This window comes from Hyaena hyaena, unplaced genomic scaffold (genome assembly GCF_003009895.1).
Source record: "Hyaena hyaena isolate Hyena2069 unplaced genomic scaffold, ASM300989v1 scaffold_110, whole genome shotgun sequence".
NCBI classification, from domain to species: Eukaryota; Metazoa; Chordata; class Mammalia; order Carnivora; family Hyaenidae; genus Hyaena; species Hyaena hyaena.
The window spans coordinates 2,407,474-2,432,737 of NW_024080742.1; the positions used below are offsets into that span (position 1 = coordinate 2,407,474).

General features: G+C 45.9%; 1 protein-coding gene across 1 annotated transcript in view; it reads left to right on the top strand.

The window, feature by feature from the left end:
• Positions 1 to 3,030: 3,030 nt before the first annotated feature.
• Positions 3,031 to 25,264, top strand: part of LOC120234525 (cytochrome b5) — a 37,513-nt gene continuing 15,279 nt past the window's right edge. Inside the window, exon 1 of the mRNA XM_039236416.1 lies at positions 3,031 to 3,282. Within this exon, the coding sequence (XP_039092347.1) occupies positions 3,154 to 3,282 (129 nt within the window). The 5' untranslated portion in view covers positions 3,031 to 3,153. The remainder of the gene's footprint in view (positions 3,283 to 25,264) is intronic.

The following is a 25,264-nucleotide window of genomic DNA, read 5'->3' on the forward strand; positions in this document are numbered from 1 at the left end:
AGAGAAATACAAAAATCGTATGATTTAACTCATATGTGGAATTTAAGAAACAAAACAGATGAACATATGGGAAAGGGGGAAAAAAGAGGGAAACACACCATTATGAGTCTCTGTACTATAGAGAACAACCTGAGGGTTGATGAAGGGAAGTGGGTTGGGGGTGGGCGAATTGGATGATGGGCATTAAGGAGGCTACTGGTTGTGATGAGAACTGGGTGTTTTAGGTAAAATGAATCACTAAATTCTCCTAAAAACAATATTACACTATATGTTAACTAAAATTTAAATAAAATTTGAAGAAAAAAAAGACCTAGACATAATGCAAATTATATGTTTAGATACTGTATTTGTTTTGGGATTCTATCTTTGCTGAAGTGCCCATTTGTTTGACAGAACCAGCTCTCTATGGTTATACCTACATAATGGGAAATGTAATTATCAACAGGTAGAAGAAGGCTATTCAAGCACGTCTTATGCATGAGTGACAGAAATAATTAGAAAATGAATAAAAAATATAATCAGGATTGCTTATTTTTGCCTCATAGTGGAAGAAGACTGACTGCTTTTTATGTTATATTTTTACCTGAGGAACTTTGGAGTGGATTTGGGTTTTGTAAAGGTTCATAAAAACGTCTTTGCTGGAGGGGAAGTCAGGAGGAGTTTGTGAATATTTGTGTTCCTTTAATTCCTCAGGTTTGTTTGCCAATTTGCCTAGATTTACTTCACTTTGGAGTACCTGCCAGATAAGATGTTTCCTCATACCTGTGTTTTAGAATAAGGAAGTCCTGCTGAACAATAATCATAGCACTAGCTAAAATTTATTGAGTCATTTCTCTGTGCCAAACCTTGTGCTAAGCATCTTATAAGCAGTGGCTCTAAATAGTTAACCGACTAGCTCATGGATCAACTGAATAGCTATGCATCTGATAAGTCACTTAACCAGGGGCAGGATCCAGATCACTACAGCTGAAGTTTTATTTTTAACCCACTTCTGGAGTTGAAACTGGGACTGAAACCTGGCACAGTACCGATGTTGCATTATAGACGTAGCCATGACCTCAAGAGGCTCATTGCTCTGTTAGAAGTCATGGGAAGATTCAGCAGTTCTGAGAACTGCATCTGTTACTATAATCTGGTTTACTATTTTTAAAGTGTATAGGAAAGGTATAAAACTAAATGTATACATTTGGAAAGAGAAAGTCTCAGATCAATAATATAAACTCTTGCCCTGGAGCAACTAGGGGAAAAAAAAAGACAAATAAACACAAAGTAAGCAGAAGGAACTAAAAACAGAAATTAATGAAATTTTGAAAAATAGAGACAAAAAGCTGGCTCTTTAAAAAGATCAGCAAGACAGACAAACCTCTAGTAAGGCTGACAACAACAAAAAATGAGAGGAGTCACCAATTACTATTATCAGGAATTAAACAGGGTATCAATATAAACCCTGCAGACATTAAAAAGATAATAAGGGACTATTACAAACAACAGCACACATAGATTTGACAATGTAGGGAAATGGATCAGTTCCTCAAAAAGTATCAACTACCACAAGGCGCCCAGTCTGAAACATAATTTGAATAGTTCTGGAACTGTTATGGAAATTAAATTCATGAATTAAAATCTCCTAAAAAAGAAATTTGCAAGCCCATATGGTTTCACTGGAGAATTCTACCAAACTTTTAGAGAACAATAAGACCAATTCTACACAATCTGTTCCAGAAAAATGGATAAAAGGGAATCACTCATTCTAAGAAGCCACTATTACTCTGATACTCAAACCAGACAAATATAATGCATGAAAGAAAACTACACACCAGTATCTCCCATAAACGTATTCAAAACCTCCTTAACAAAATAAGATTTAGCAATAAACACGTGGGGTTTATTCCAGGGATGCAAGGCTGGTTGGATATTTGAAATCCAATGTATTCTGTCATATGTAAAGACTAAGGGATATTTGGAAAAGTGTTTCCTTCTCCAGGGCCATGCATTCCTATGGAGGAGGTAAGGAGGGGGGAAGGGAACTCACATTTAGGAGGCTCTAATGCGGAAGAGCTGTGTTGAGTCCCTAGAACGATGACCAGCCTGTGTAACTTGTGTAGGTCTTTTTGGAATGAACTACCTATCAGTGCTGAAAAGGGCCTTAATGTCTGATGACTTGTAACATGCTGGGATTTCACTTCCCCTCCCTTTTTTTAATCAGACGTTTGTAAACCTCCCTAGGAGTGATCAGCTAAGGAGTTGGTATTCCAGAGTCCATCCCAAGTGCTATGGATTCTTTAGGATTTACGTAAACGATACACTGTTGAGACAAGACAGGGCATTAACGCAGATACTCGCCAACCTTACTTAAGTGGAGAAGTGCTTCAGGGCTTTAGGAATAATTGGGACGTTTTTGCGTTATACAGAACAAGTAATTTCCCTGGTGTTCTTTTTTCCCCCTGTGAGAAGGGGGCAAGCCTGGGGAGCGGGGAGCGTCAAGCAAAATTACAGTGACGGTTGTGGGCAGCACGGTTTCACTGAAGCTAAGCGATGGCGCTGCGCGTTTTGATGTCCCCGAGGCGGGTTAACAGTTTAATAGTTAACAGACTCGCTGCGGGGAGGCTTTGTTCCAAAGTGACAGCCGGGGCTGGCTGAGCTGATCTGACTGCGAAGTCGCGGCCATACACAGGATGGCCTGTGCGTTGGCCCCAGCGAACCCTCCCCGAACGGCCAGCGCACGAGCCCGCACCTGGGACGCGCCGTTCTCCGTGCCGCGCGGTTTGCCCCTTGCCCGGCTGCCTTCTGCGCGGACGCAAGAGAAGCCCCGCCCCGCCGCGAGGCCCGCCTCAGCTGGCCACGCCCTCCGCACGCTCCAGCCACCGTGTTCCGGAAGGGCACCTTCCGCAGCCAGTCACCTCCCGCGCGCTGGGCGGGGGCGCGCTCGGGTTGGCGGAGGGTGTCGGCCGAGGGCGGGCCCTTTGAGTGACAGGAATTCTGTCCAGTCACCGGGGGCCGTGCGCCCCCGCCTCCTCCGCAGCGCGGGCCGCCCAGCTCTGGGCGCCGGGCCGGGGCTCCGGGAATGTCCCGGGCCCGGCTCGCTGAGACGCGCGCTCCGCTCCGCCCGGCTCGGCTGGTGTGTGCACGGCCTGAGGCCCACCGCGTTCCGAAATGGCCGAGCAGTCGGACCAGACGGTCAAGTACTACACCCTGGAAGAGATCCAGAAGCACAACCACAGCAAGAGCACCTGGTTGATCCTGCACCACAAGGTGTACGATCTGACCAAGTTTTTGGAGGAGGTGAGTCGGTGAGGCGTGACGCCGCCTGGGGCTTGGGGGGTCCGTGCGGCGACCCGTGTGCCGTTCGCAGCGCGGCGGCAGTGTGGCGTGTGCTCGCCCGCGCGTGCGCCCCGGCCCTGCACACCTGTGTGCGCACCTGTGCGTTCCCCACCTGGGAGCGCCCCTGAACCCAGTCAGCGGAGCCGACGCACCCAGCCCCGCGCACCTGGGAGCGCGCCCGCGGAGCCCGCAGCCCGGCGCGTGCGCACGTGCGAGCGTTCGGGGCGCGTCGCGGCCGGGCGAGCGGCGTGCCCACCTCGCGCAGAAGCCGCCCCCCTGGGCGGGTGCGGGGGAGACCACCCCTTGGCCCTGAGCGGGCAGCGAGGTCGGCTGCCGCTGTTTTCCTAGGGGAGGGCGCAGCTGCGGAAGGCTTGTGAGGGATCCCTTTGGGAGTTTGCAAAAACGGGGTCCCCATCAGAGACCGGGAGCGGACTCCCAGTAGAGGCCGGCTGGATACCTCCCATCCTGAGGACGGTGGGGTTCCGCGAGAGAGGAGCCTAGTTCAGAGGTGGGGTGTGGTCCGCACCGCTGTCCCCGGGCCCCCTAGGCCCACCCCCACCATCGCGCCCACCCTGTTCCCCAGGAAGGAGGCCGGGATTGTTAACCGCGTCCAGTGAGGCCTTTACAGCGAGATGGTGCTGGACTCTGCAACTAGGAAGCCGGCCCCGCGGCCTGCGAGAGGCTTTGATGCAGAAGGAAGGATAGGGTGGTGCCAGCTGCCGCTGGGACCTGATCCTTAGCTTTGGAAGTTGTAAAATAACTTCGCCTAACAAAGGAAAACATCTCTTTGATAAGATCCTTTGCATCAGGTTATAAGTTTTGCTGCAAATTCTAAGAGGTTTTTCTTTGCTACCTCTGGATTTGCTTTTGTCTCTGTGCGGAGTTTGAATCCTAAATCTGAAAGCAGCACTTCCTCTCCTTTGTCTCCCCCCCGCCCGACAAAAGAGAACGTGTAGTGCTGGGCGTTTTTACTTAGTTGGAGGGGAAAATGAAAATAGAGGCCTGGTCTTAGCCGGATCACAGTTTACATCAGAGGACTTTTGCAGAAAAAAGTTTTTAAACTTTTGAAAAGAGTTGAAGCTGATATTTATTAATAAGATATTTTACTCCTAAAGCGTCATTTGGTGTCGTGCCAGAAGATAAAATAGTGCCCTGCTTTGGAGTGATTTATAGTGGGGAGGCAGATCTAATCTGTCCCTTTCACCCAGCCCCAGGCGTGTAAGCTGCAGCATAGTGTCAGGGCTAATTGGTGCTAAAAGTCTACTTGCAACTGCTCCTTGTTCCCTGGCGGTGGAATGTGTGTAATTCTAGAATTTTAACATTTAGCGTGTGCTTGCTTTGTTTCTGTTTGTTTTAAAAAAAGAAAAGAGCATTTAGGAAAGAGTAATAGGACATTTTTTGAAGTATTTTTTTCTTTTTCCTCTTTTGAGGGGGTTGTGACTTGTACATTGTGTCTACAGGTGGCTTCCCTGGCCTGCCCACCCCCTCCCCCCTTGTCAGCACTCCGTACCCCAGTTGTGACAAGCAAAATGACTCCAGATATTGTTGCCAAATGCCCCAAAATCCGTCCTAGTCAAAAATCACGGTCATAAAATGTATTCTGCGTAACTTTAAGGGTAAATTGCTCAGAAAGAGATAATAAGAAAGATGGGGCGCCTGGGTGGCTCAGTTGGTTAAACGTCGGACTTTGGCTCAGGTTATGATCTCGCAGTTTGTGGGTTCGAGCCCCGCATCGGGCTCTGTGCTGGCAGCTCAGAGCCTGGAGCCTGTTTCAGATTCTATGTCTCCCTCTCTCTCTGCCCCTCCCCTGCTCATGCTGTCTCTCTCTTCCTTTCAGAAATAAATAAAACATTTAACAACAACAAAAAAGACAAGAGCATTAAACTTTAAACCACTTACGTGTCATTCTGATTTGGCAGCAAAGAGGACATTGCACAAAATTTTCTAAGTAAAATCGTAAGGGATGTGAACAAGCTGTTGGATGGGTAAATTAGCTGACGGCCAATTCCTTTATTTCTCTGTTTTCAGTACTTTCTCTGAAAGTAGCGTGAGAATCACCATCACTAATATTGGATAACTGACGCAGTGAGATAAGGAAAAAGCTATTTATAGTGCGGTAAATACAAACAAGTTTATAGCAGTTCCTGTGTCCTTTCCTCAATTGATACCTGGTAAAATGCTCCCCATATAGTAGCCTGTATGGAGCACCACTGCCCTCTGGTAGTTATGCTCTTCCTTTTAATCCTTTACTGATTAAAGTGTGATTAAAGTCCAGTAGCTTCTGGACTCTTACAGGTGCATCTCCCTCAGTAAACAACAACCTGAGAGGAAGAGACCTCATGTTGTTTCCAGAAGCTTCTGCTGGCAGAAGCAGGACTACCACAGGAAACAGGGCTCAGCTGGAGTCAGTTGAGTCTAGTTCAGCAGGAGTGGCCTCGGGGCGGTGGTGTGAGGCCTTGGGCATGGGCTCTGTAAACGGCCTGAGGCCCTCGGTGGCAGGTGGAAAGGACGAGCAGGCCCACAGAGCGGGGTGTGGGTTAAGGTCGCCGAGGAAGGTGGCTGACATTTTGAAGTTGGACCGACTGGCAGGGTGGCCGGCCTCTCCGCGGCGATGCCGCATTCTGAGACCCCTGCCTGATGCTTCCTGCCTCTCAAACACAAATCCCGTCACTCAGAGAGCTTCTGCAGGACCTTGGCAGCTGCATGTCTTCCGAGACCTGTCCTGTTTCCGCCACTTGATTAGGCCCGTACAGTCTGTCTCCTACCTGCTTTTGAAACAGAAAGGAGACCGGGATGTCTGTCTCTCGCTTCCTTGCTCTGCCCCCTTTCTTCCATCGTGTGAAAAGCTCCAGGATTTCATGAAGCCTTTGTTTGCTAATTAAAGAATGTGCTGCTTTCCCTAATTTATGTATTAAGTATGAAAGGTATTTCTTTTTCTTTTTTTTTTTTGGAAGGGGAGGGACTTCCTACCTCTAAACGGAACTTTCCACCATGTGGGTAGGTCTCCCTGTACTATGAATTTACACATCCATATGGATAACAAGACTTTTCATGGCTGAGTATGTTTTCCTTTCAGAATATCCTACATTTATATCTCCATTCAAGTTAAGGAAGCGTGTAGTGTGATGGTGAAGGGGCACCGCTCTGCCGCCTACGTCTGCCGCACATGCCTTAAGGTGAAATGGGAGGATGATAATAGTGTCTACTGCACAGGGTTATTTTAAGAACTAAACAGAGTAATGCTGGTTAAACACATAACACAATAGCAGACATGGGCCGTGCACAGGTAGGCGCAGCGCCTGCGCTACTTTGGGGCCAGGTAGACTGGTGGCTTTTCTGCTGTCGTATTCTATGTCGCTGAGTGTCAGTAGGAGATTTTAGGTAAAGGTGTAAATCTTGCAGGTGATGTTGAAATGAGAGAGGATTATCCAAATTCTAGCCTTCCAGTTGAGAACACAGGTGAAGTTTCTAAGTTGTGTAACAAGCTCTATCTCTTGAAATAATGGCCTTAAAAACTGGTTTGTTCGAGATGAGGGTAGACACCTGAGAGGGCAGACGGCCTCATTATTAACGGCAGGTTAAATAGCAGCGGGTGTTTGGTTACTGTCTGATGCTGACCTGCAGAATTATGAGCTGTGTTGCCTATATATTTTGAACTAGGTTTATTTGTTTTTCAGTCCTGAGTTCTAGGTTTTGAATTTATATTTGTGAAGTTGGGTTTTGTCATCTTGATTATATTTGTCTCAGGGCCAATGATTACAGAACTTTGAGGGGACGGTTATTTGAAATGAAAACGTAGTGGGGCGCCTGGGTGGCTCAGTCAGTTAAGTGCCAACTTGGGCTCAGATCATGATCTTCTGGTTCGTGAGTTCCAGCCCCGTGATGGGCTCTGTGCTGACAGCTCAGAGCCTGGAGCCTGCTTCTGATTCTGTCTCCCTCTCTCTCTGCCCCTCCCCTGCTCATACTCGTACGCGCGCTCTCTCTCTCTCTCTCTCTCAAAAGTAAACGTTAAAAAAATTTTTTTTTAGAAAAAGAAATGAAAACATAGGCATTTAGTGCTGGGAAAAGAAAATAGTTTGCTTTTCCCTTTCTGTGATTTGGGCAGCAGTATATATTCTGTTTTTAAAAGAGCTGTAGAAGGGCAAGAAGACTGTCTCAGCATTGATGAAGTTCTGTTTACTTGCTTTTGGTTCCAGTTAATAGATTAATTTGTGAAATTCATCTCTTCCTGAGAAATGTGGTAGAGAATGATGCCTTTGTGTCAAGTCGCCCCCTTTTTTACGGGACCAAAGTGGAAACTTGTTTCCACAGAACCTTTTCGGGTCGTCCTGGGATTCTGACGCTCTGTGTCTGCGTCATGGGGATTCTCTAACAGCATCCTGCTTCACAGAGCTGTCGGCTCCTGGCTCATCTTTGCTTTCAGAGACTTTGTGTTCTTAACAACACCAAGTTTTGTTGTAGGGGTTTACTTTTTGTTATTTTCCTTGGACATGGCTACCTACCTACTTTGCAGAAATCAGTGGTTCTGAGCCTGGGGGACCTCTGTTCCCCTGGACCCAGGAAGAGAGTGTAGGTGCTTGAAGTTCTTAGAAAGCCAGAAGATACAGCCTCGATATGCGGTGATACATACTAAGGGCTAAAATCCCAAGTACCTTTGCTTTCTTCAAGGAAGTTTGATCATCTGAATCTGGTACTGTGGCTGCAAATATGTCTTTGATGACTATAAAATGGGAGTGTTATTATTACACATAACATAGTTTGGTAAATAAAACTTAGAAAATATGAAATCGGTAGGAGGAAAATGTAAAGGGATCTTTAGGGGTGAAGGTGGCTCAGGCGTCTTGGGAATACAGGTGGAGAGCCACGTGTCACAAGGCTACTTGGGGAATGTGAGCCTGTGCGCAGGGCCTCTTTTATTATATTTCTACATTTGTTGTTCTTTTTTATTTTTTATAATAGCTTTTTTGCTCCTTTTGAGAAGAGGTTTCGAGAATGTGAGTTACTTTATTTTGAAACACTCAAAACAACAGACCATCACTTGAGGTTGTTAACTCTTGTTTTTTATTTATCTGTAAGGTGGGTGGAAATTCCAAAGGAAGGGAGAATAGATGATGTAAGCCAGTTTGGCTAAATCAAGGAGTAAATTATGGTCCTTTCTACTTAATGCAGCTGTTTGGTGTTCCCAGAGTCCTCCGAAGCCACAGGAAACAACCAGTGCAGACCTTGTAACGTGATGGAGTCTGGGCAACCCAGGTCCCATGAGACAGTCATGGGGAAGTGTTGCATGATGGTTAAGAAAATTAGACGTATTTGGGGGTGTCAGGCAAATTCTCTAAATCATTTTCTTTATTCCTAATTGGGGAATATCCTGTCTCCTGCATCAGGTTCATGAACATCCGAATATGTGTGAAAACACTTGTAAGAGTATAGTTTGACTAGGATAAAGTTTTCTTACAAATTAAGTATTATAATTGTTTTTTGTTGTGTGGAAGGCCCAATATTTCTCAAGGAGGTACACATATCAAAGTATAAAAATGGTCCAAAGTACAAATAATTCACTTGAAATATAATTTATTTAGGAATATATGCTATGCCTGATGGGATGTCGTCTCTTTTCTGGAGCTTTTAAAAGTCTGACTTTCTTGCTTTTGGGGAAAAGAGCACATGGTTACTGTAAGGAAGTGGACAGTGTGGAAAAGAGCAAGGGAAAAATCCGAGCTGCCTAGACTTCCCCTGTGCCAGGTGACCCTGTGAACGTCTTGGTGAACATGGTCGCCGCCAGCTCTGTGCACATCCACCCTCGAACTTGGATTTGTTTTACGTAAAGGATAAAATGCTCTGCAGGCTCTTTTGTAATCTGTCCTGTTCCCCTGTGTGGGGAGGGCACCATTCTATGTCAGTAAGTCCTATTTTCTGGTTGCTTCCTTACCCAGTGTATTCTATATCCTATGTAGGCAGTTCTCTCTTCCCGTGCCTTTTGTTGTCTGGGTAAGTCTTTATAAGTGGAGCTGCTGGGTGAAGAGTTGCACGCTTTTCACATTTTATCGCGTCTTCCCCGTGTGCCCCTGATGCTCACACTAGTGGCCACGACCAGGGCTTTTGCACACCAGGGGGACTTTGCCTTCCCCAGGGCTTCGTTTTCTTTAGTAACTGAGAAATTTAGTTGATTCCCCTCCTCCTTTCCCGTATTACTTGGCTGTGTATTTTTCTCAGAAGGGGTAATATATGGAAGCATTTTTCTTCCCTTTAGCATATAAATTTTCTTCAAAATGCAGCCGTAGCGGGTAGCGCCTTGTGTATTCTAGCGTTCCCAGCACTAGTCGATTTTGAAGCCCTGAGGAAAGTGGCCAGAGGTAGCAGCAGCCTGACGGAGGACTTCAGTGGCGGTGGCTCACTACCCTTCTCAGTGTCTTCATGAAGTGCGCTGCTCTTCCCTGTTAACTTTGAACTTGGTGTGTGTATTTTTATGTCTTTTACGAAGTCCTGTGTGGGGACCGGGAGAGTGGATTGAAGATGTGGGACTCGGTTCACTCAGGGTGAGTAGAATTGGGTCTCAGCAGCCTATTGGTAAGTGACCTCTGGTTAGTGGCAGCTGACATCTCGTGGATGACAGCAAAAAGTCACTTTCTGGCATGCCCAGAGCTGAGTCCAGAAGGAAGGCACTGAGCTGGCCCTGCTGCTGTGGTGGGGGGATGCCCAGTGGGTGTGGGAGAGGAGGGGGAGGGCGGCATTAATGGCTTTGGGCTCCATCACGGGTCTTTTGTGCTGACTTTCTAGGGGTGCCAGCCTGTCTCTCTTCGGCAGTAAAGGCCCGGGGACTGTTATTTTCCACCCGTTTCTCGAGTGCCTGCTGTTGCTTATCATGAGCATGGAGTTTTGCACAGCTCTGTCAAAAGCTGGACACCAGATACACCCAGCCCGCTTTCCCCTCTTCCCTTCTTCAAAAAGAGTTACCTAAATGCCTATCATACTCCCTTCCCCGGTAGAAATCCCAGTACTAACGGTAGAAGGGTAGGCGTGGACCCATACTGAGCGTTGATTGGCATTGACCATGTGCCAGACAGTGTGCTGCATGCTTTTAGGGCCGAGCCCTCCTTCGCATTTGCACTTTTAATCCTCAAAATGATTCTCCTCGGTCGGTGGGGGTTTACTCCTTTTTAATTTTTTTTAATGTTTATTTATTTTTAGGAAAGAGAGCAAGCCGGGGAAGGTTAGAGAGAGAGGGAGACAGTGTCTGAAGCAGTCTCCAGGCTCTGAGCTGTCAGCACAGAGCCCGACGCAGGGCTCGAACCCACGAACCATGAGATCATGACCTGAGCCGAAGTTGGACGCTCAACCGACTGAGCCACCCAGACGCCCCACTCACAGGATTTCTAAGAGTCGTTATCAAAAAAGTGCTATCTACTTTCTCTTAACCTAAAAACACCTTTTTCTCCTTCAAATAGCAATATCAAAGATACATTAAAAACACGTGGCAGGCAACTGGGTGGCTCAGTCGGTTAAGCATCCAACTTCACATCAGGTCCTGTTCTTTTGTTTTGTGAGTTCAAGCCCCTGTGCTGGCAGCTCAGAGCCTGGAGCCTGCTTTGGATTCTGTCTCCCTCTCTCTGCCCCTCCCCCACTTGTGAGTGCTCTCTCTCTCTCTCCCTCTCTTTCTCTCTCTCCCTTTCAAAAATAAACATTAAAAAAATANCTGTCAGCACAGAGCCCGACGCAGGGCTCGAACCCACGAACCATGAGATCATGACCTGAGCCGAAGTTGGACGCTCAACCGACTGAGCCACCCAGGCACCCCATCTCCTTTTTAAAGAGAAGGGAAGTTGTGCCTGGGGAGGTCAATGTCTTGCTCTGGTCACACGGCCAGTGAGGACACAGCCAGGATTTCAGTCCAGGCTGCAGGACTCCGCAGCCCACGTTCTTCAGCTAACTCCCTGACCAGGGCATGTGACCTAAGGTGATTGCCAGAGTTTTAGGAGACTGAGCATCCACTTGGTACACGGTTGCTGTTACTTGCTTTGAGATTTCCACCCCGTGTCTGGAGACCCTGTGGGAACCAGGGAGAAAGCAAGGGGAAGCTGGGAATGGAAATATTTGAACAAAAAAAGACAACTCTTAGAAGGTCAAAGGGCAGTAATGTGCCTTCCTTTTCATCTTTTGGCATTTTACTATGTTGCCTTCTAGAAGTGAAGGAGATAGGCAGCCATTCTGGTTTCTCACAGGAGGTTTTGTGGGGGGTCTTGGTGGAGTCTTCAAGAACTCTCTTCCCCACACAGATGATACCTGGACAATTTTACGAACCCGTGTCCTTTTTTTCAAGGAAGAGATTGTTTATATTAGGTGTGCAAAGAGGTTACACGTTGTTTGGGCAAGGCCTCTTAAGCGCGTGCCCCGGGAGGGCTTGTTCTGAATGGAAATCTGATGAGGTTACCACCCTGATAAAATCCCTGCATGGGTTCAGCTAATCCCCTGGCCCCTCCCGCCCCCTCGCTGATGCTGACTGTGGGTCCTTTTCCTTGGCGCCGTCGGTGACACCCTGCCTTGCCTTGTCTGCCTGCGTCATCCTCCCACTTAATGTCTCAGACACAGGAACCCCCTCTCCCAGGAGGTCTTTTTCTCTCTTGCCTCTTCCCCTCGGTCTTCGTATGCCTTTATGGTTGCCCCTGCCACACGGCTGCAGGATTGCCCAGACGCTCCTGTGTCCTGTAGCCCTCAGAGCGCGGCCCCAGCTAGTCTCTGGGATCTCACTGCTTCCACCAGATCGGTGGTTGCTTTGAGTTTTCGGTTCGAGGAATGTTGTTGCTATGTTGTGTTGTTGCTCTGTTAATATGTTGTTACTATATTAAAGGATGTAATTTCTAGAAGAAAATCGAAACCTTCGTGGAGTGGCAATAGATTGCCATTTCTCTGTTAAATTCTTTTCAGTGGCTTTCTGTTGCCTTTATAATAAAATTCCATCTCTCTGTCCTGGTTTAATAAGGTCTGCATGACCTGGCCCCCGCCTCAGCCAGCAACGCTATCCGCCTGCCCTCCACCCCTCGCTCAACCTCTCTCTGTTTCTTAGAGAAGTCAGGCTTCTTTCTGCTGCAAACCTTTGTACTGCCTCCCCCTCTGCGTGGTGTATATTCCCTTGATCACTACCCTCTTGAGATCACAGCTCAGTATCTTTTCCCAGGACGGGGAATCTTCTGTCCTATCATCTGGCTTTGCTTTTATGTTAATTCTAAAGTCAATATCTGCTGCTTTTCTTGTTTGCTTGTTTGCAGCCCTTCCCACCAGACAGCAGGGCCCAGTCCGTCTTATCCTGGCACATAGTAAGTGCTCAGTAAATCTTCCTGAAGTGGCTGGAGGAGGATTGAGTCTGATGGAGGAACACAGACCTATTCAGTGTGCTATCTTCTTTTTTTTCCTCCTTCCATAGAAATGGTACGCACTAGTTTTATGATGATGTGATCCTTTCTTGGTCCACAGATGTTTGCCTGGAAGTCTGTCCCGGAAGCTTGACACTTAGAAACTGGTGAGTCTTTGTTAGGCAGTTCAGATTCTGATGCAGCCTCAGAGCGTGGAATAGAATGACCCTGAGCCCCGCGCCTGGGAAGAAAGGAGAAGACAGTGGAGAGTCACAGCCCGGGGTGTCCACTGCAGGCCTGCCCAGAGCGGTGACCCTGCTTCAGCTGCCTGCCGCTCTTGTCTTCTGCGTTAACGAGTCCCCTCCTCGCCCTCCCCCCACGGGGCGGTTCTCCTGGGCGCTCCAGCCTGCTGTTACTGCTGCTGTCCTAAAACACGTCCTCACAGCCTCTGCTGAGCCTGCTCCCCTCCTGGCCCTGTGTGCCCCCCTGCTTCGCAACACCCTCTGAAAGGCGTGTTAGGCCAGCTGTCCCAGCTCGTCCTCGCTATTCTCTTTAAAACAGTTTACCGGAGCTGTTGGCACTGAGGCTGCCAGTGATGCCACCGGTCCACCTGCACCCCGGGACCAGACACGCTCCCCTCTCTTGGGGACACGTGGCCCCGGTGCCCCCTTCTCTCCTGGGTCTCCTCCACCCGCCTCGTCCTGCTCGCTGTCTCCCCTCCAACCCCGGGCTGGGAGTGCCCACAGGCCTGTGTGTTGCACTTTCTCTGAGCCCCCACCTGAAAAGTGAACCTTCACCTCCAGGGCGGAGAGACCTCTCGCCTAGACTCGGATGCTCGCACTCCCGCTCGGCTTCACGGCTCCACGTAGATATCCGCTAGGCCCCTCGCGCCCGGCGGACTGAGAACCCAGCTGAACTTCCCTCATAAAACTGGCTCCGTTGTCAAATAGCCACTTCATTCCATGACCGTTCTCTGCATTGGCGCAAGTCAAGACCCTGGAGGTCACATCTGACCCCTCTCTGACGTCACCCCCTGCATGGCTCCACTTTTATAATATAGTCCGATTTTGACTACTTTATCCCACCTCTTCTGCTGTCTCCCTGGGCTATCTCCACTGCCCCTCGCCTGGTGTCTCTTGCCTGGGACAGCTTACTCTCACCATAGTAGAGTGACCGTGAATTAACTAATTTGTGTTTGTATTTTTTGAGAGAGAGAGAGACAGAGTGTGAGTGGGGAAGGGCCAGAGAGAGAGGGAGACACAGAATCCGAAGCAGACTCCAGGCTCTGAGCTGTCAGCAGAGAGCCTGACGCGGACTTGAACTCACGAATTGAGAGATCATGACCTGAGCCAAAATTGGACGCTCAACCAACTGAGCCACAGTTGGAGTCACAGGCTCCCCTAGAATGATCTTTTAAAATGTTAGATCAGAGCACATCACTTTCCTGTGGAAACCCTTCCATGGCTAATAACACCAGCTGATTTAAGACTTAAGCTATGGCTGCCACAGTCAAAGTGTGGCCCTGGCAGGAGACATCCATATAGATCAGTGGAACAGAGTAGAGAACTCAGAGATGGACCCATGCAGATCCTTCCAACTGAGTTTTGACAAAGATACAAAAGCAATTTGATGGAGGAAGGACAGCCTTTTCAAGAAATGGTTTTGGAACAATTGGACATCAGTAGTTGAAAAATAAATCCTGACTTAAACCTCACACCAGATTAAAAAAAAAATTAACCCAAATAGAAATCATAGATCTAAATATAAAATGTAAAATATTTTGAAGAGACTTAAGCAGAGTTCTTAAGACATGACATACAGGAACAAATGGATAAATTGAACTTGATAAAAATGGAGAACAATTTGTTATTTTTTATTTTATTTTTTTTAAATGTTTTTTATTTATTTCTAGGAGAGAGAGAGAGACAGCGTGAGCAGGGGAGGGTCAGAGAGAGAGGGAGTCACAGACTGAAACAGGCTCCAGGCTCTGAGCTGGCAGTCAGCACAGAGCCTGACGCGGGGCTCGAACCCACGAACCCACGAACCGCGAGATCATGACCTAAGCGACATGACATACGGGAACAAATGGATAAATTGAACTTGATAAAAATGAAGAACAATTTGTTTTTTAAAAGACCCTGTTAAGTGAATGAAATGACAAGCCACTGCCTGGCAGAAAATATTTTCTAATCTCACAAGACAAGGGACTTAGATCCACAATATATAAAGAATTCTCTAAATTTAACAGTAAGGAAACAATCCAAATAGAAAATGGGCAAAAGACTTGAGTAGACATTTCTTCCAAAAAGATGAATAGCAAATAAATACATGAAGCGATGTCCATCGTCATTAGCCCCTGGGGAAATTCAAATTAAAGCCACCAAGAGATACCGCTTCAAACCTGTTAGAAGGGCTGTGATAAAATACTGGTGACCCAAATGTTGACGAGGATGTAGAAGTGTTCACTCCAGCAGGAATTGCTTCTGAGAATGAAGAATGGTACAGACACTCTGGAACTTGTTTTTAAAAAGTTAAACATAGGGGCACCTGGATGGCTTAGTTAGTTAAGTGTCTGACTCTTGGTTTCAGCTCAGGTCATGATCTCATGGTTTATAAAGAGTTTGAGCCCCACATCAGGTTCTCTGCTGATGGTGCAGAGCTTGCCTGCTTGGGATTCTCTTTCTCCCTCTCTCTCTCTCTGCTACTCCCCTCTCACTCTGTCTCTCTCTCAAAAGTAAGTAAATAAACTTTAAAAAATAATAAAAAATAGGGGCACCAGGGTGGCTCAGTCAGTTGAGCGTCAGACTTCAGCTCAGGTCATGATCTCACGGTTGGTGGGTTCGAGCCCTGCGTGGGGCTCTGTGCTGACAGCTCAGAGCCTGGAGCCTGCTTCAGATTCTGTGTCACCCTCTCTCTCTGCCCCTTCCCCTGCTCTCTCTTTCTCACAAATAAAACATCATAAAAAAATTAAACATGCACTTATCACATGACCCAGAAATCACACTCGTAGGTATTTGTCTTAGAGGAAGACTGTGTCCACATAAAAGCCAGTACACAAATCCCAGCGCCTAGAACAGTGCTGGTGTGTGGAGAGGACTCTGTGATTATGAGGTGAATAATTAGTAGTTTACAACTGTGAAATACTAGAAAACTGATATGCAGTGGCCGTTGGCTAGTACTTTATGTGCAAGAGCCCCAAACCGGAATCGACTCCGATGTTCTTGAGTGTACTGATGGTTAGACTCCATGCTGGAGTAGAACATGACTCAGCGCTAGAAAGGGGACAGCGCAACCTGAATGGATCTCAAGGGCAGTATGCTAAGGCAGCAGAGGTCCCAAAAGATCATATGCGGTGCAGTTCCATTTACGGGACATTCTCCAAATAACATGATTACAGAGCGAGGAGCAGAGAAGTCATGGGGGTGCCAGATGGGCAGTGGGGGAGCCCTTAGTGGTGCGGGAGCCGCTCTGCGTTACGTGAACGGACACGTGGCTGAGAGCTGCAGGCCAGGACACACCAGCACACGGGACGGACACACAAGTGCCCCCCGCAGCTGCCTGACGGTCGGTCTGGCGGACCGTGTTCTGCCAAGAAGCCTAGGTTTGGGTGATGCTCTGTAGGCCTGTGAGATATCACCCGCTGGGGACATCTGGGTGACGGGTTCGTGGCGCCTTTCGGTACTGCTCTCACAACATCTTGTGGACAACTCTTTCAGTATAGTTAAAGCAGAAAATGCCTTCAGGGGCTCGCCGTCTCTTTTGTGGGTAAAGCCACAGTCAGCTTGATGGCTGCGAGCCCCACGTGACTTGGTGCTGAATTCTGTCTCTGCTCTTTCCTACTGCTGCCTTCTTCCTGTTAGGTCCGTGACCAGTGTACTGATGCCCCTGTTCTTCTAGAACATGCCGCGACCTCTCTCACCTTAAATACCTTGCACTGGAATTCATTCCCCCAAACACCTGCGTAGCTCACCCCTTCACCTTCTCCATAAGCTTGTCTTGACCTCCCCCATTTAAAAGTGGAAGTCCCTTCCAACTCTCCCCAACCCCATTGTGCTGCATCCCCTTCTAACAAGCTGTATAACTTCCTGACTATACGTCGTGCTTATCTGCCTCCCCCTGCTAGAATGTGTGCTTCATGAGCATAGTAGCAGACGTTTTTCCAGCAACCAGAACAATGCCAACATCTAGAAAGGACTCAACAAGTATTTATTGAATGAATCATTGAAAGTTTATAAGTGTAAACTACTAGAAAACTGAGGTAGAATGGCTCTGGGGCAAGCTTGGACACTTTCCTGGCAGCTTGTTTTATTTGTCTTGCCCTCAGATACAGGTTTGAGCCAAATTTATTCTTAGCAGTAGCTGTGAAAGGAAAAAAGAGGCCAAAGATTTGAGGGAGAGAATGAGAAAAGACAGAAGTAACTGGTGCCTCCATCATCCCTCCTTTCCTTCCCCCCAGTCTCGATGCAGGCTGTTCTGTCATCTTGTCATTGGGCTCTTATAACCCAAGGGGATCACAGATGGTAGACTGAGGAATAGCCACTCAGATCACAGCCCGCCTGCCCCTGGGCCTTGGAGTTTGGTAGCTGTGCCTATTCCCATGAGGGGCATTGGGCTGGGATGGGCAACAAGGCCAGTGGCATCCTGTTACAACTTGTCTCCTGGCCCCCATGTCCCCTGCTCTTTCCCCCTGGTCAGTGTCCTGTCCCCGTCCCCTGCCCTCTATCTCAAGGTCCTTGCCTCAGAATCAGGGACTTAGGTTCCTTTCAGAGGTCAGAGGATTAGCTCTGTCTGTAGTTAACACACTTGCTTTATTTTTACTGCCAAGAGAAGTTTAGTAATGGTAGAATTAAGTGTTGGCCAGGGTGTTCTCTTTTTTCAAGGAGAGGAAATCTCACCAACATTCCCCGGGATAATCACAAGGTCACAGCTGCACCACCTATCTGTCCTCTTCCATGGCTTTTAAGATTGCTTTCATGTAAGGCAATGTCCATTGTCCTTGCAACATGTAGTTTCTGCTAACTCCTGTCATTTGGTTCTTTGGCTTTGGACAATGAGTATATCTGTGATTTAATCCACAGAAACCTCTTGAAGGTGAAGGGATGGGTAGAAAGAACTAGGGCGTCTTCTGGGTTTGGTGCTGGACTCGGCCTTCAGCAGTTTACAGGGCCCGGGTACTGGTGTTAGGTCCTGGACAAGGCTCTCTGTGTCAGCATCAAATTGGGGGTGTTGGGGATGGGAGCTAAATCGACATTACTGGAACACCTGTTACCTGCCAAGCATTCTTGTATTGTTTGCTTTCCTAGGAAGGTATTTGTGATGTGGAAATGGAAGCTCAGAAAGATCTAGCACCTTTCTGGGTCATGACACTAAGGTGTGGCAAAGCTGGACCCTGTGCGGGTTACATAATCCTGCCTGAACACAGAAGCTGTGAGAGCTGGGGTTCAAATCACAACTTCTAGGATACTGACCATGACACAGGGACCTGAGGAGGGTAGGAAAGAAGGTGAATGTTGGAGCCCGCAGAGGTGGTCAGGGAGGTGTCATGAAGGTTAAGGGGCTTGCAGGGACTAATGAGGGGTCTCATTTTGCATTTTGATAACTGATACGGGAAGGGATTATTTATAAAGTCGATGGGAGGTGATAATGTGCTTAATTCTTCTAACTGCCTCCCCAGTCCAATAACAAAAAGAAGTGAAGAAACTGTCAAACGGGGCATCTTTTTACAGGTGACATCAGGTTATTATAGTGCCTGCAGCTCCTGTAGCGGGTGCTAACTGTGCGTAGCTACTGTTGGTCCACAGGTCTGTTTGCTCACTAGACTGTAGCTCCCTGAGAATGGGGGCCATCGCTTACCCATCTGGAAACGACAGAGCTAGGTGTGACACTTGGCGGATGTTTGAGTATCAGGTTGGACCTCAGGCTAGTGGGGAGAAAGCATGGATAGGCCTGGTTTTGAGTTTCATCCCATGATCTTCGACGGAAACAAGGACAAATAATTCAGATGATGCTGGTAAGCCTCTGGTCCTTCGGCTTTGAGGATTCAGTGAGAAGGTGCACGTAGAACCCCCCAGGCGGTGCCGGAAAACTGTCCAGAAATTATACAAAACGTATGGTTGGGCTATCTTTTTTTTTTTGGTCTTCTTCTAAATCTTGTATAAATTGTTTGTGTTCCAATCTCCTTTGAATTGTTTTTTCATTTTTGGCTTAACTATTGCAGATAATCTCTTTAAATAAATTTTTTTGCCTAGTCATTGTTTATGGACAATATGTTTGTTTGACCTTTTCTTTGGCAGTGTTAAGTGTTTGGATTGAAAGATCCTATTTGAAACTTTAGAACTGGTGGACTTTGGGGCCACACAACATTACATTTAAGTGGAAACGGGTTTTTTTTTTTTTTTTTTTTTTTTTTTTTTTTTTTTTTTTTTTTTTTTTTTTTTCAGAGGAAATGACTTTGGCCTGACACGTGGTGGTACCGTAGTGCAGATCTGTGTATGCTCCTGGGGCTTATAGGGGATAACCTCACGCTGGATAGAACCCCGCGACAGAAGTGTGTGTGTCTGGGAGTCTTAGTTGGGAAGACCCAGGAAGTCGGAGCAGATGACCGAATCTCTTGGGGTCTAGAAAAAGTGAGAGAGATTTTCCCCTAACTTCCCTGAACAGAAATTTATGGAGAAACTTTGTTTTTAAGGGTATCTTACCTAAGGTCACTTTGATCAGAAACATAAAAATGGTCATATAATTTGAATGTTCAGAAAAGCCAGGGGGTGGAGGGGAGGCTGAACTACAAGGCAGACACCGGAGTTCTGGTCCCGCCTCCTCCCTGGTCTGTGAGTGTGATGTTGGGCTTAAGTTCCCTGGGCTCCGGTGTCGCCATCTGTGAATCTGAAGATGTTGAGTCTCTGAAGGTTCTTTAGGACTCTGAACTTCGGCGATTTTAGCCTTCAGTCTACTGTTTTGAGTCCAGATCTTCAGCTCAGTTTTATGCTTTCGATGCCAGGCTCCCCTATGGGTGAGGACTCTCAGGAAAGCTGAGAGAGGCTAGAGCTGGGATGGATTGAGGGGAAGTGGGAGCCTGGAAAGGCCCGAGTCTGACGGCCCGAGATAAGATGACCTGTCCCAGCCCGATCTGTGAGGTGGAAGAAGGGGGCAGATTCCTCCTTCCTCTGTTTTTTGTTTTGTTCAAGCCCTACGTGTATGGATGACCCACCCCCACATTAGGGAAGGCAGCCTGCTCTAGAGTCCGCTGATACCAGTGCTCATCTCATCCAGAAACACCCTCTCAGACACACCCAGAAACACTATTAACTCTGGGTGTCCCTGGACCGAGTCACGCTGACACATGAAATGAGCCATCACACAGCCCTACACGTTTTGCTTTATTCAGAATTATCTCTTCACAAACCCGAGGGTGCCATGCACATTTCAGCCAGTAAACGTTCATTGGGATTCATACTCTTGTTGAGCTTATTCATCTTTATCCACTGTTTATCCAGATTCTAACTCTTGCCTAGATTATTTTTTAAAAGCCCCTGCCTTATTAGACTTCTCTGTTCAGTCAACAGTTAATATTGTTAATCTCTTAATATTGCTCTAATTGTTTACCGTATGTGAAGCTCATTGTCCTAACTTGGTTTTATGTTTCTAGACACTGGGAATAATGTTTATTCACATCTTTTATATGCTTTAGGACTTTAGTGCCTGGCACATGGTATTGACACAATGATGGATGTAGTGGTTAGAATTAACCTCAGAAGAACTCCACAAATAACTGTGCTTCAATCAGAAATTTATTCATCTGTCATCAGGGAGCAAGCTTTGCAGTCCAGGCCGGGTGTGCTGGCTGTGTTCTGTCAAGGCCTCAGGGCACTAGACCTCTAGTCCCCAGGGGTCTGGTTCTCCTCTTCCAGTTCACAGGAGGCATTCCCATTCCAGAAAGCAGGATGAAGAGAAAGGGCAAAAGGACACACCCTTCTAAAGAGAAGATTCTTGAAGGTGGTTCTGACACTCCCACTTACACTCCCGTCTGCCAGAATTGAATCACATGGTATATGCAGCTATAAGGGAGGCTTGAGGGGAGTCTCTCTTCTAGGTGGCTGTCTCCCAGTGAAAAGTTTAAATGTTGTTGGGGTGGGGGGAGAGACACAGTGAGCAGCCTTTGGCCCCACATGTGCTTGTGCAGCCGAGGCCTCCCCCCCCTCCCCGCCCCCCGTGCTGGACAGGTGTGGATGTTCAGAAGGCATTTGAGTGGCCTGCACAAATTCACCACAGTAGATTTTGGAGTGGGATATGTGAAACGGTCGATATTTGAGGATGAGGATTCTAGCAGTGATGCTGAAGATGGGTAAGAATGGGAGAGGGGGCTTCAGGTTCTGTGTCTCCTTCTCCCTCTGCCCCTTCCCTGCTCACGCTCTGTCTCTCTCAAAAATAAATAAACATTAAGAAATTAAAAAAAAAGAATGGGAGAGGGATTAGGGAGAGGAGGACCGGTTTGGTGGCCGGAGCCATGAACTTGGTGAGACACTATTCCTGGTTTTATTTACAAGAAGGCAAGGTTTTCCTGTTGGGTGAACAAGACCTAACTTTTGACTACAAAGTTGTACAGTGTGTTTTTCCAGAGTCACTAAAATGTAGGAATTCCAGGAGTTAAGGTCAAAGACTAAGCAAAAATGTTATTCTGTATCAAGCCTAAGACTGTCCCATTTATGAAATTGTTTTTATTCAAGGGGAATATAACTAGCAAAAATAATTCTAAAAATATAATTTGTACCCATCTTAATTTTCTGGGAGGAGAGAGAATCCAAGGAACTCTAGAAACAGCCGTGGAAACAAGTAGTAGGCATGCAGATTGGGCCTGGAGAGTATTTGCACCAGTAATTTGTTTTGGAATTAATAGTAATTGCAAGCTGCATATTTGAATCTGGAATGACTTTGATTTTATATCTTTCTCATTAAGATTATTACCTTCCCAGGGGAGATGGATTGTGGGGGCATTAATTAAATAGGTGGAGATTAAGGAGGGCACTTAAGATGAGCACTGGGTGTTTTATGGAAGTGTTGAATCACTGTGTTGTATTCTTGAAACTAATATTACACTGTATGTTTACTAACTAGGATTTACATAAAAACTAAAAAAAAAAAAACCTCACAAGTCACACTATGGCATAGTAAGGATATTACAGATCTTTCCAACTTAATGGAGTTTAAATAACAACAAAAGAAAGACTAGTAACAATAATCATTTGAAGAATATTAAGCTGTTTCTAAAAACGTTTCTATTGCATGTGGTAAAAGTAGAAATTCAAATTTTAAAAAAGTACTCTTGAAAAAAAATAGAAAAAGAATTCCTTAAAAAAAGATTATTGCCTTCGTAATAAGAATTTATTACTTATTGAAAACATCTGCATCAGGAGAGGCACCTAAGTTTATCTTTTTTATCTTGCCATTTTTTACAGGTCCCTTTTTTTTTTAGCATGTTATTATAATTATTATTATTTAGTGTGTTACTAAATAGGAAATAAAATTTTACTGCAGTTTAAAAAATCCTCTAATTAGGCATGTATACCTTTCTTTAGCATTTCTCTTTGGCCTCATTCTTAAAAGGACTTGAGGCTCTTCACTTTCGTTATGTCGATACTAGAATTCGCGGCCCCTTAACACAGAAATAATCCAAGACTTTGCCTTCACTGACTACACTTGCTCTGTACCTGACCCCGGATATATGTGTCCTGTTGAGCTCTGGGAAAGCACCTTGTAGTTTACTCTGATACTCTTTTTTTTTTTTTTTTTTTTCCTCCTGTGTGTGGGAAATTAGACTTATTTTCATTTGAAAATAAACAAAGTTACATGTTGTATGTGGCATCTCTCGTGACTGGTTATTACTGAAGTGAAGAAGATCCAGGGGTGAGGGGATAAGGGGTAAGGAGAAGCTCTCCTAGGACTGGCCTTCACCCCTTGTACGGTGCTGCTGTGATATCAGTGGCTCATGGGAGTCTTGCCATCAGGGTTGGGTCATGTTCTTTTTTGTCATGACCTGGGGTGGAGACCATTGACTCCTTAGTGTTAAATAGAACACATGTCTTCTCAGTGAGATTATGGAGACTTGGGTTATGAATGAAGCTCATCACATGGTTTCTGAGGGGAGGCTGTGAATGTGGGGTGAAGCCTGATAACCTTGGTATCCCCTCCTGAGCAAAGCAGTTGCAAGAGTACTTGAGCTCCACCTTCCCTGAGTGTTTTCCAGATTAAAGCAAATTCTTATCAGTAGGATATATTTGGAAAGGAGGTGGGTGGGATCATGGCTATGCTGGCTCTGTAGGTGAAGAGGGACACGTTGGTCATTGGTTTTAAGTGTATGGATTTTTCTTTCTTTTTTTTCTTTAAGGTTTATTTATTTATTTTGAGAGAGAAAGAATCCCAAGCAAGTATGGAGCCTGACACGGGGCTTGAACCTGAGCCAAAATCAAGGGTCAGATGTTCATCGGACTGAACCACCCACATTCCCCCACCTCCTCTTGTTTTAAATAAACTCTACCCACAACATGGGACTCGAACACAGGAATCTCTAGATCAGGAGTCACATGCTATATGGACTGAGCCGGCCAGGTGCCCCAGGGTGTGTGGATTTTTTACAGCACATGACTCAGCAGTGTTTACCTGATAATACTAGCATGGCACCATTCATTGAAGATGAAATGAAAATCTGACCTTGTTTCTATTTGTTAGTATTGTGCAAAGGATTGTAAATACTCATTAACTTAGTATTGATGTTTGGTGTCCAGGGAAGAAATATTGATCATGTTTGTAATATTTTCTTCCTTTTTTGAGCTCTTAAATTTTTAAGAAAATGGATAATATACCTATTAGATCATTGAGTACCATATAGGCTCAGCAAATGCCGTTAATGAGGGAGGGGTGACCTCACCCTCCCCATTTGCCATTTGGCAGGTGGAAGGTTCTGTTGTTGCCTGTCTTCCACCTGGAATAATCCATTCTTTCCTTGCATTTTGATACTCATTTAACACTTTGTGTTTTCTGCCTTTTTCCTCTCATTTTTATATATATTTGTGAGTCCCTTTTAAATCCTCAAATTCACAAGTACAATTACAACTGTATTTCTTATGTTAAATAAAATGTAACTGAAAGGATTGGGACCCTTAGTGATTATAAAAGGACTAAAGCCAATAAACTAGTAATTTATGTGAAATTAATATGTGATAAAGTACTCCATGTCATCCTCGTCTTTACTGAGTTGTCATTACACAAACAAGAACTTCAGTATTCTTATCCTGTAGTGCCCTGGGGTTGGTAAAATAAGTCAGGCTTAATTCTACGGCCTGCCAAAACCACAGAGAAGAGTTGTTGGGTCCTTGGTCAACATCAGCTTTTATCTTGGCTTCTCCTTCTTGGATGAGTCAGTTGACAAAAGCTTTTTCTTCCGAAGAGTTTAGTTTGTGCTGGGCTCTGGTTCTTGCCCAGTGGCTCTTACCTGTGAGCCTTCTTACCTTGAGAGGAAGTGTACTACCGTGTGTATATATAATAAAAACACATATCTTTCACTGCAAATGAAACACCTTGTCAGTTTTCACCTACGTTGTCTCTACATCTGGGAAAAGGTTTGTGTTTTCTGTAGCTACAGAGTCCAGTAGGGTAGTTAATGGGCATACGTGGCTATTTACATTTAAATAAGTAAAATTTCCCTTCAGTTTCTCACCCCCATTTCGCATCAGTATCCGTTTGTGACTAGTGGCTACTGTCTTGGACAGTTTAGATCTAGAATATGGCCATCGTTGCAAAAAGTTCTTTTGGGCGGTACTTGTCTCGAACACTTGCTAAAGCAGCTGTGTGAGCCACTTTGTCACCGTGTAGATGGTGTATTTGGTGGAGCCATTTGCATCCTAATTTGAAGCCATTTCTGAATTCACGTCTTAGTCCAAATTGCTGAAGCCTGGCAAACAAACCCCTTGCTTTATTATACTCTTCCTAATTTTCTCTTCACTTTCATCACTATTAGTAACCAGTGACTTTTTTTCAGAGCCATCTGTTATGAAGAAAGCTTTTATCACATGGCACAAATCGCAGCATTGAAAAGAAGTTGAAAATCATGGAGCTGCACTGTGCTGTGGATGCTGGACAGTAGCTAAGTGCCTCATTTGCTTCTGACCCTCCAGGAGAGTGATTCAAATCCGTGGTTAGCGGTGTTGCGTATTACTAAATGTTTAGCGCCTGTTGGGTCCTTCATGATTAGTCAGAACCATGAGGTGTCTGTAAAGACCAAGGGTTTTTCCTCTGTTATTTTATTTCTTTAACCTCAACTTAAGTGCATGATTGTTTAGGATCAAGTCACATTGATTTTTCATGTACCTTTGGTGTCCCACACAATGTCTTGCTCAGAGTAGACAGTAAATATTTCAATGAAATAAATTTGACAGCAATTAAATATGAAATTATATGGTTTCTCAATGGTAAGAGCTATTACAGTTCAGGAAAAGGGGAGTGGTGTGAACCAGAGTGGTTGAAATGAGAAAGTTGTCATCAACCACATAACCAGTTCTATGTAATGGTTCCAAAACCAGTGTGTTGGTGTGTAATGACTTGTG